The 11,200-nt window shown below is 46.3% G+C and overlaps 1 protein-coding gene across 1 annotated transcript; it reads left to right on the forward strand.

Annotated features, from left to right (window-relative positions):
• The first annotated feature begins 4,945 nt into the window (after positions 1–4,945).
• Positions 4,946–10,992, forward strand: LOC120029158. The gene is made up of 11 exons (XM_038974462.1): positions 4,946–5,151; positions 5,371–5,521; positions 5,727–5,909; positions 6,157–6,294; positions 6,549–6,743; positions 7,133–7,352; positions 7,544–7,644; positions 8,253–8,519; positions 9,814–9,957; positions 10,238–10,296; positions 10,758–10,992. The coding sequence occupies exons 1-11, from the start codon at positions 4,946–4,948 to the stop codon at positions 10,990–10,992; spliced, it is 1,899 nt and encodes a 632-aa protein (XP_038830390.1).
• Positions 10,993–11,200: the final 208 nt, after the last annotated feature.

Below are 11,200 nucleotides of genomic sequence, written 5' to 3' on the forward strand. Positions count from 1 at the left end.
TCTGTCCCTCTCGGTCTTTCAATCTGTTTCTCTTCTCTCACTTCTGCTTCGCCCTCCATTTTGTCTCTGCCATTTCTTTCTCTGTCTCCCTGAATTTAGGCACAGCCCAGTTAATGGTGAAAGAAAGTTTCCATCCAGGGTCACCAGATCTCTCCCGGCCCGGACCTGCTCCGTTTCTCCCCCACAACTGACCGTGTTCTGATCTTGGATCAGTTCAGGGTGACTGATGGGGGAGATTCTCTCCCTGGCTGCCTCTATCTCTGTGCAGATAGTGGGATATATCAGGTGTCCCAGGCCTGTCTTTCGCACTCCATCCGGACAGCAGAAAGGCACATTTGTTCACTTTGAGTCTTTTGTGCTCCCGAGACAATGGCCACAGTCTCTGGTCCATGGGGGGTGAGGGGAGAGAGTTTGAGGGGGATGGGTAGGGAGCAGCAGAAGACGTGAAACCACGCTCCATTTTTCTCTCCTCCTCGCTGGCTGTCCCGCCAACCTGTCACTGGAAACACAGATGTCCCCCACGGCTGCTGCTCCTGACTCTGCCTGTGTTGTGGCACAGAAATGAGTGGGCGGGCACGCTGCAAAACATAGACGGGCACTGTGGACGTGTCAATAGGCACGCTAAATGTTGGGATGAGAAAAGATGTAGGTGTTTTGTAAAGATGTCATTATTTCAGCTATGGTGACATGCACGGTTGTCACTTTTCACAATTAGTTATGTTTCCCATGGCTCTGTGTGCTTGCTATTTGTTTAATTTTGCGTACTGTGCCTGGTGCCTTTGATTGGATTGCATTTGCCCTCAGAGTTGTCGAAATACTGAACTAGTTGGCATGGCCTAAAAAATGCTGAAGTTTAGGTTTGTTGAGCAAGACTACCTACGTGGTCACTGGAGGTGCTGTAGAGCCCATCTAATACTATCCAGGCAGATAAATGTGATTCATGCAGCGGTGTGGTACCTCGGTCTGTTCCTGAGCCTCTGCTCCAGGCATTGGACCTGCATACCAATAGCTGTTATTTTTTTTCACCATTAGAAGAGGAGGAGAGGAGCTGCCTGCCCACACCCAGACAAAGAATGACTTGTCCCAGCTGGCTATAAATGTTTAGTGTCCACCGCAAATCAGACGGCTAAAGGGATGCAATTGCCAATTGTTGTCCCCGGACACTGTCCCATTAGACGCAGGCCTGGGCAACTCCAGTCCTCAGGGGGTCTGATTGGTGTCACACTTTTGCCCCAGCTAACACACCTGACTCCAATAATCAACTAATCATGATCTTCAGTTAAAAATGCAATTAGTTAAAATCAGGTGTGTTTGCAAGGGATGGAGGAAAAGTGACACCAATCAGGCATGCGAGGACTGTAATTGCCCAGGCCTGCTAGAGCATGTAGCCAGGAGTACGTGAGCTGAAGGTTGAGTCAATGTTAGGCAAATGACTGTTAATACGTTCTGTCAAGGACTGAATAGCAGACTGACTCCATAGGTTAACAATCCTCTTTTTTCCCTGGTAATGTTCCCGCTCCCAGCCTGTCCGTCAGGTGATCCAGGATGCTACCGGTGTCAGCTGACGAAGCATCCACCAAGGCAAGGAAATGTCAACTGGCCAATCACACTTTAATGGCTGTGTTGACGATGTCATTATTTTTCGTTTGTCTCGTACAGCAGCAAGGCTCGTCTGGGCCAAAATTGGCTGATGACGTCAGCAGCTCACCTTTTGTCTGAGCCGGAGAGTTTTTGTTTTTTCTTCCATAGCAGACAAGCAGTTTCACTGTGGGTTCATTCAGCTCCGTCTCACTTATTCAAATGCGGGTATTGTTATGGAAAACTACCAAGATGCACCTGCTTTGCTCCACCCCTACCCCGACAGCAAAATGACGCATGCACATTGTGGGCGTAAGCTGGCATTAGTTTACTTGTCATATCCCTATTCATGTATTCATGAGCAAATAGTTGCTCTAATCTGTGCTGAAATGGTGACTTGATATCCAGTCTCTTGGGACTGCACTATACTATATACACTGCTGGCCTTTGCCATACTCTAAAGAGCAAGGTTTAACAGAGTAAATGTACTGTCATTGAGAAGTAGCCTATTGGGACAGTATCATCACCTGCAGTCAGTGAAGCCCCCTGTCCTTTGTGCTGTCTAGAGGGGGACTGAAACCGACCCAACCCTCTCTCTCTCTCTGTCCCAGTCTGCAGAAATTACATGAGTGCCCTTTCGAAGCTGTGACATCTGCAGGTTCCATTATTGGGTGAGCTCCCCTAACAGTAATAAAACTGCTTTCGATTTTCAACTCCACCGCCTCGAGGTCCAATCCAATGACTCCGTGCCCTCTTGTGATGGAGCAGTCAGCCACACACGCTTATGAATGTTGAGATCTGACTGACGCTGCGCTCTCATGAGTGAAAAGGAAGTTTCATGTTATTCATATTTAACTAATGGCTGGCTAGCAGCCATTTTGAAATCCCTGCTTTCTCTTCTATCTGAATATGAAGAGGAGAAGATGGCTGTTGATAAATCTGTGTCTTGTTGGTATTGTTATTCCCCGTCTCATTAGTCTAAGGGCAGAGGTCAATCTCAGGCCGGTCGGTGCTGCAGCAGTCAGTCTGCTGTGCTGGATTATCAAGTGTGACATTAGCCCAGAGGGGTTCGTTGACTTGCAGATGATTAACAATAGGCCCCCAGTAGCAGAGTAGCCGACCTTCCATGGCGCATTCAGCAGGTAAGGGACCGGGGGAAATCTATTTGGCATTTTCTTCTGCCAGGGCCAGAGTGGTGCCCTCATAACTCTTCTGGGCACAAGTGTGAAGTGATTTATCGGCCTCCAAGGCTGAGGGAATTCTTTAAAAACCTACAGGCTACTTCCACTGTCTGGATTTGTATTTAACTCTACATTAAAAAAATATAACTGCCATAGAAAAGAACACTCCTGTGTTAACTTGTTGTGAAGTTTTGAGTCTCCAGGGCATCTCAATTAAGTTGTTTACGGGACTTTTGATTGACAACACTAGTAATGTGAGCAGATTGGGTTGGCATAATGCCATGGTAATAACCATGTGAACCTTGTGCCCCCTGTTTGCTGTCTATGTGAGATAAGCACTAATTACATTGGGGTGATAAAATCATACCCTTTTTTTGATGTGATCCTTAACTGTATCACACATGATGATGGCAGTTATCAGACTCCACCGACAGCCCGGCCTCACATCTGCCCTGCATAAAGTTTATCTTGGCAGTCGCTGTGACCTATGGACTTGAGTTTAGTCATTAGAGCTGTGGGCATGTCACTCTCAGAGATTGGCTGAAATGGAAAGTATCTCACGGCTTTGTGCCACACAAATGAACCAACCGAGAACTACATAAGCAGTTTGCCAAGAGTTCCAACTTGATTGTGAAATCTGTGCGTTGACTAAAGAACTTCTGCAATCCTGAATGTTCCTCAGGAGGGATATGAAAGGAATATTAAGTATAGATAGTTGGGTCGATGGTCTCTCACAGGTGGGATTGTAGATTGCCAGTGATGTGTATTGGAAACATCCTCCACACTGTTCTACTTACCCAGGAAGGAGCTGTCATTCCTTTTCACATATCGACATGCCTTCCGTCCTGAAGCATGGCAACATGGAATTACTTTTTAATGAATGACAATGAGAAGACTGCATCAAAAAGAATCCTCGGGAGCTAATGAATGGAACATCTCTCTCTCTAAATCAGTGCTATTCAAAAAAAAAATTTACCAGGGACTTAAATCTGGAAATTTACATTTTCACATCGACAAATAACCTTCAATTCATTACATCAAAATGAAAAGAAACCAATAAATACAAATATTATCTTTCTCAAAAACATGTGTATATTGTCCTATACAAAATGTACTCTTAAGTCTTTGTTTAGCTTTTGGCGACCCCACTGAAGTCCCCCCCCCCTGACCCTACTAGGGGTCAACACCCCAAAATTGAATACCACTGATCTAAATGGTATTTAGATAAACTGATAAGATCAGCAAAAAGACTAATGTTTATCAAAGATCTGACTGCCTCAGAAACCTGTGCCCACTCTGAAACGTTATCTGACAGGCTGCTGCCCAGTGTGCTGTCAATCACTGAATAAAAACGAGAGAAAGGAGGAAAGAGAAACTATACTGTAGAGATGACAGACAAACAACCAGGATTAAACAGACGGGATCAGACAAGTGCATGTTTCAGACGAGTTTAATTACACACCCTCATCTTTTGTTGTAGGATTTTTCTAAAGGCAGGCAGTAATGGATAATGTCAATATCGATGGGACCAAAAGACTACTCTACTGTTATAATTTCCTATTCAACAGTCCGTAATGTGAAAATCTGTTTTCAGCTCCTAACCCCCTTTAGAATGGTCTGAAGTGTGGAACTGTTGAGTCATAATTCATAAGAGGGATTGCTACTGCAAAACGATTAGATGGCCCAGAAAATAACCGCTTGGCCATTCGGGTAGTTGCCTCACTCTGGGAGAGGCATTCAGCTACTCGCCATCTGTGCTGTCTCTCTCAATTCCTGGGCAGTCATTCAGAACTCTATTTGTAATGACTTATATGAATAACCCATCAGGGTGAACTCAGGTACTCACCCAACACTGAGTGTACTCAAAGATACCCCCCCCCCCCTTTTATGATCGTTTTTTCAAAGATGGCACCTTTACTGAGTGCATTGAAAGCATGTAGGTTCCATCTGATAATATAATATACTATAGACATTATGTTACTGTGAAAAATGCACTCAACGCAATTCATTTGGAAGTATGTGTTAATTGTCACCTCATTTCGGAGTGTTGTAATGCAGTGACACTTGCACACGCCAAACAGGTGGAGCCACCCAGGTGACAGGTGGAGCCCAAGATGCCTGTGGGGGTGCCACTCCCAGCCGGTAGTCATGGATACTATTGTCCCTGCACCACAAGAAGTGACATAATGTCGGAAGAGGATGAATGTCGAGCCGCTACCAAGTCTGTGAAGAGCCCCTTGGGATTGGACCTGATCCTAGAACACACTGAGCCCCTACTTTCCGAATACCACTTCCTGCCTCTACAAGAGATCAATGAGGAGCCCCAAGACTGTCTGCCACTGGGAACCTGCTTGATCCAAGATGGAAGCCCATCTCTGGATGGATGTGTCCAGTGAGTGTTTCCCAACTCAACACATTTGTCTTCTCTTCTGACTCCAATGGGGTTTTCTCAAGTGTATTTGCTGATGGAAGGATTAAGACCTAATTAATGTGGACAGTTAATTAATGGATAGTAGATTATATTGATCAACTGCAGTGAACCATACTACCCTAATTAATGTGCTTTTCCATTTACCAGTCTGGCCTTTGTTTGTTTATTTATCTCGCAAAGGTTGGAAAGAAAATGGGTGCTATGGCATGAGTTCATGAAGGAGTACTCCTCTCTCAGCGATTGGCTCCGATTGGCTGAGAAGGCTGCCGACTCCCCCAGATCTGCCCATGTGCTCTTTGTCACTGCCAAGGAGGAGCTCGAGAAGTTTGAGGTAGGAGACCAGATCAGACCATCTAATGGCCATCTACAGCCCCATGTTGGTGTTTATGTCCTGTCATTGCGTAGAGACACTGTCATTGTTATTACAGATTTAATAGAGATGTTATTACAGAACTGTTTCGTTCACCTGTATAATAGAACAAGTATCTCTCTACTGTTCGATCTAAACCCCCAGTTGTTGTGCTCTCCCCTCCCAGAGCCTGAGGACCCAGGCTGGGGCTCGGCTGGTGCAGCTGGACAGTCTGACTCTTAGGAACAGGACCCTGACCAGGCTCTTTGATGGGGCCATGTGGTCACGCCTGCTGGGCATGGCCAGGGACTGTGGTCAGCGCTGGGACCGCCTACATGGGACCATTGAGAGTGTTTGCCGCAGACTCAAGGTAAGAGGTGCAAGATACGCCTTCCTCCATCACACAAATGTCTAAGGCAGGGGGACATTTTCTTTTTTGAGCTACATCTGATTCCTCCCAAATGTATTCAGATGCCAGCATTGCTCGGAGGACCAGACTATTATTCTGTATCTATATCGCTATACCTCCACTTCTCTTGGCCTACAATGTTTTATTTCCCCTCCCCTCGCTTCACGTGCTCTCTTTCCTACCCCGTCTCCTCCGGCCCCTCCCCTAGCACCGTGTGTCCCAGCGGGAGGAGTTTGAGGGCCAGAGGGAAGAGATGGCTGTGTGGCTTGCTGACATGGACCTTAGGCTGACTGAGGTGGAACACTTCTGTGGAAGGGACACCTGTGACAAGATGCGGGAGCTGCAGGTAAAGGACATGGCCTAGGACTGTACTGGACAGGACTGACCAGCCAAGTAATCTGACCACGCAATCAGTGGTCCTCACTTTTGCCTAACATAATTTTGCACCTGCTTTACCTGGTCATTAATCTGTAATTCCCATTAACTGTCTCTGACTAGCCTGATATGCTTCTACCTGATTCCAGTACCCATTCTTACGGCCCTTCCCCTAGTAAATGTCTCCTCCCTGATTGGCTGTGCTGTGTGTGTGTTTGGCCTCAGAGCTTCCAGGAGGCGGTGGGGGAGACTGCGGGGTGTCTGAACGGTCTCCTGGAGCGGGGCGAGGCGCTGATCCAGAAGAGCGAGCCAGAGGACGCCCAAGACATCGAGGCGGGGCTGCAGGAGCTGCTGCTCTACTGTGCCCACGTATTTGAGGGAGTGGGCCGTCTGCACACACGCCTACTCAGCATGAGACTGGTAGGCTCCGCTAAACCTGTATCTTTAAGTGCACCAGCCACTCTAAGGCCCTACTTTTCTGCACGATTTCTTCTCTTCTAAGCTTCTGTCCACTGTTCTGAAAGGCCTATATGGGTTAAAGGAAGCTAGTGAAGGAAGGAGAGGGGATTTGGGGTTGTGGAATATGCCCATGTTCTCTTTTGGCTCTGATCAGCTGTTCCAGGCCAAACTGAGAACAACTCTACCATTAGTGTGTTTTATAGCATCCTGTAGTAGTTTTCTTCCATTTATACGTCCTCCTTTCCTCCCTCTCCCTATCTTTCCTCCCTATCTTTCCTCCCTATCTTTCCTCCCTATCTTTCCTCCCTATCTTTCCTCCCTATCTTTCCTCCCTATCTTTCCTATGTCAGGTGTTTGAGGATGACTGTGTACTGACTCAAGCCTCTGACTCCGGCTGTCCGTCTGATGTCCTGTTGGAGCAGGATGGTGTTTTTGAGAAGAGCAGCGCCCCAGACCAGCAGAACCCCCCCAACCTGGATCACATGGTGCTGGAGTGGGACCCCTCCGTCGACATCGGGGGCCCAGTCTCCCAATCCGACGCCGACTTGTCATATTTCAGTGCCAACACAGGTAGGAGATTTAAATAATTGACTAAGGATTAAAGAAAGGTTAATGACGCCGATGGAATAATCCACTTGTTCTATCCTCCTCCATTGGGGTGCCATGAGAACATTTTTAAATGATTAACGCTGTCATTGTTTTCGATATGTGTCGGTGAGGCTTGGCACCAGATTTGAGGTGTGCTTGTTTCATTCAAACAGATCGAGAAAAGCCACTGGCCAGAGATGGTGTAAAGAGGCAGAGTTACCTCAGCTCCATAGGCTCTCTGTCTGATATAAATTACAGAGCAGCAGAGGAAATGGTGAGTAGACCGAGCTCCTCCTACTGATCTGTATTCTGGCTCTTCGCTCGACCACTGTTCCCTTAGGCTCAGAGGCACACGCAGGTCAACATGTTTCTGCAATATTATCAGGAATGTAAACTTGTGTTCAACCGGCAAAGGAATTTGAGTAATGCATTGGACAGTGTATACTGAAGTATGTGTGAAACACATGATCCATTGAAATGATGACACACAATGTTGTTCTTCACTTCGATTAACAAGGAGTTATTGTGTGTGTGCAAGAGGGGTAGAGTACGTGTGTGTGTGTGTGAGGAAAAAACTATCTTAGCTCTTTTTTTTAGTTAAGCCTAAAGCCAGTACCTCCATTATCATCGGTGTCAGTACAGAGAAGTTTTGTTTTGCTGGTGTGACTAATAATACTGATTGTGTTGAACTCCAAACCAAACCCATTGGATTTAATAGTGGAAGATGCAGAAATGTAGGACTGATTTAAGCCAGAAATATAAAGACTTCAAAGACTCCTCCAGGGTTTTTGCATATTAAAACCAAAACTCTCAATGAAATGTGTTAGTTCATTTCAGGTAAAATGTACACAATCTATCCTCACTTGTGGCTGGTGTTTCCAGAGGCCGGAGAGGAGGTTTGAGTATGCAGGCCCAGTGGTGTTCTCACCTCCCACGATCCAGAGTGTCAGAGATGGCAAACCTCTACTCTCTGGCCACTGGACGACCTCCATGCCCGACGGACCCTCCCAGGAGCCTGTGAACTTTGACCCTGATCGCATCAGCGCCTGGCTGGGACAGACGCACGGACACACCGTCCCCTCTATAGCCCCCTCGGTCCAACAGCACAGAGCCTGCTCCAAGGTTGTCCAGACCGACAGTACTTGGAAGGTACACCTTAAACCCAGTAAAACTCCTCTGCCTTTTAAGACTGATCCAGTGTCCCCCCTGAACCATAATATATCCTCCAAATTAGAATGAATCATAGTCTCAGTTAAATGGTGAAAACACTGTCTTAGACAGAAACCCTCTGATCCTTTGAGGAAATTCAACTTGGCCCACATCCAAAACGAACAGCCGGCGCAGTCTGAAACGAGTAAAGTTGGAGGAATGAGATGCTAGCAACAGTACCTTTCATTGAGCAGCATACTGCATCCCATGAGCGTCCTCTAGCTTTCTGGAATGGCAGAGAAATGTGCCCTGGAGCCTCCACAAGACTCCTGACCTTCCACACTGATTAGGTTCTGCTTGTGGTCCAGAGAGGAGCGTGTACTGTACAGTGAGACATGCACACAAATGTGTTTGGTTATATGCAGACCTGTTTGTTAGAAAAGGCTCACTTTTACTGCGAGAAGCTCTAGGAATCGACTTTCCCATGCATGATTTGCAAAAATGCATGGAGAATTTAACGCTGGTGAAATCACGAAAAAGTAAATATTCATAGAATCATGTGAATCGACAACTCAGTGTTTTGTGTTATTGCATGCAGCTTTAAATTCATTGCCCCCTATTTTGGGTGTGTCACATCGCCTACAAAGTGTCTATTTTATACCTCGTCTTTCTCGTAAACAAATCAATAAGATGGTGATTTATAAATGCATCGTGTAGCAGAGGCTATGTTTTAAGTGTCACCAAAACAGAAACAGCCCAGGAATATTTCCCCTTCTGTTTTTTGGGAGAGGTGGCTTTTTTCTTTCTAATTAAGCTGTCTGAAGCCCAGCCTGATTAAAGCATTCTGTTTGTCAGAGGGGAACACGTCCGTAAGAAAGTGAATCGCTGTGCTGATGGAAAGCCTGATTTCACTGCAAAGCCTCAAACCTTGCGGAGGAACCATTTCCATTTCAAAGGGGCTCCTTTAATGTCTCTGCGCTCGAGGCTTAATTGGCTGCTTTACAGGGACGGCGGAGAGCTCTGGCGTTAACTGGCTTTTTAATGTCTGTCGTAATTGCAGGCGAGCGCATAAAGACCAGACACACCATAGGCAGCGAGCGTTAGTCAAAACCCAGTGAGGGGATAGAGAAAGAGCGGCGGACAAGGGGGTGAGGGTGTGTGTGTGGCAACCTTATTGGACCGCATCTACAAGTCTCTTTTGATTTACAATTGGCCTTTGTTGCATAGAAACACTGTCATGTAGAATGGGTCTAGCCTGTGCCATAACCCAAACTGCTTTGTGTATGTGTGACAGTGTGCTGGTTGCTCTGAGGGAAGCCACAGTCTCAGGTACATCCCTGTTCAGACACGCCCCCAGGAGCTGTGTTTGACCCCCTACACCTTACAGTCATGTGACCTCCAGCTCAAGTCTGATAGGATGGCTCAATTAAACCCACAGGTAACAGTATCACATTATTTATTATTGCCCTAACTGTTAATGGCAGCTTGTAAGATCAAGTTAATTCATCTGTTGTCTTCAAAATGTACTGAAGATGACAGGTTGTATGCAGATCACACTAGAAGTAAAAAAAAATATATATAATAATATCTTTGCCAGCTGCCTTGTAAAAGGTTGTATAGCTACAGTGCAGAGACCAAAATGAATGCATCCCCTGTCGGATTAGCTGTGTATGTGTGTACACAATCCCTCTCTCTGTTGATTCCTCTTTCTCTGCCAGTCTCCAGAGGAAGAGCCACACTGCAATGCCTCATGGGAGGTGGTCCATAGTGAGCAACGGTGAGTAAAGTCTTATTCACGTGGAAACTATGGCTGCCTTTAAACAGGCAGACCAATTCTGATCTTTTGCCCAATTATTTATATTTTGACCAATCAGATCTTTTGCAAATAAATTGGGCAAAAGATCAGAATTAGTCTGCCTGTGTAAACGCAGCCTATATGTTTTAATATTCAATGCTTTGGTTCAATTTATATTACTGTACTATCATAGTTTTTACTTATAAGCGTATTTGAGTGTATCTATATATAATAACTTGCATAACGACAACACTGCAAATACCTGTCGTGACATTTGATATTCCAATCAATACCAATTAGACAGTGATAGCAAATCTTACTCCTCCATGTGATTAAAAACAGCACACACTCCCAGTCCCCAAGGTCAATAACAACTCCTGACTTAAACAATGCTGAGACTTAGAATTACAATCACGCTCCTTCTATCCATGCTCCTCCTGTAGGCCAGATGAGTGCCCTAACAGACAAACCAAGTTCCGCATGTGGCCCCTGGGGGCCGTGTGGGTACTAAAGACTCTGAGGAGCCCAGTGTTCCTGGTCGTCCTGCTGGCTGTGTTCCTAGCCCTGCTGGTCTGGCCCACAACACTCCTCATGGACCCAGAGTGCCACCGCTCCAACTCCCTGGCCCGCTCCTTCCAACTGGCCCTGAGCTACGTCGATGGGCCCCCGCCAACCTGAGGGACAAAAGTGTCACAGATGGGGCACAACACACCCCTGGTGAGCCTGGAACACACCTGATTCAGGGGTCGGACAGTTCCAGAATGCCTTTGCATTTCAGAGCCTTGCGTAATGCATTAACAAGGAGGCCATATGAGAAAAGCGAGAAATTAAAAACTGTTGGGCCCAATCAAAATGTGGGCTTGGTATTTATCTGAATCCCTCCACC

This window comes from Salvelinus namaycush, chromosome 34, assembly GCF_016432855.1.
Source record: "Salvelinus namaycush isolate Seneca chromosome 34, SaNama_1.0, whole genome shotgun sequence".
Classification (NCBI taxonomy): domain Eukaryota; kingdom Metazoa; phylum Chordata; class Actinopteri; order Salmoniformes; family Salmonidae; genus Salvelinus; species Salvelinus namaycush.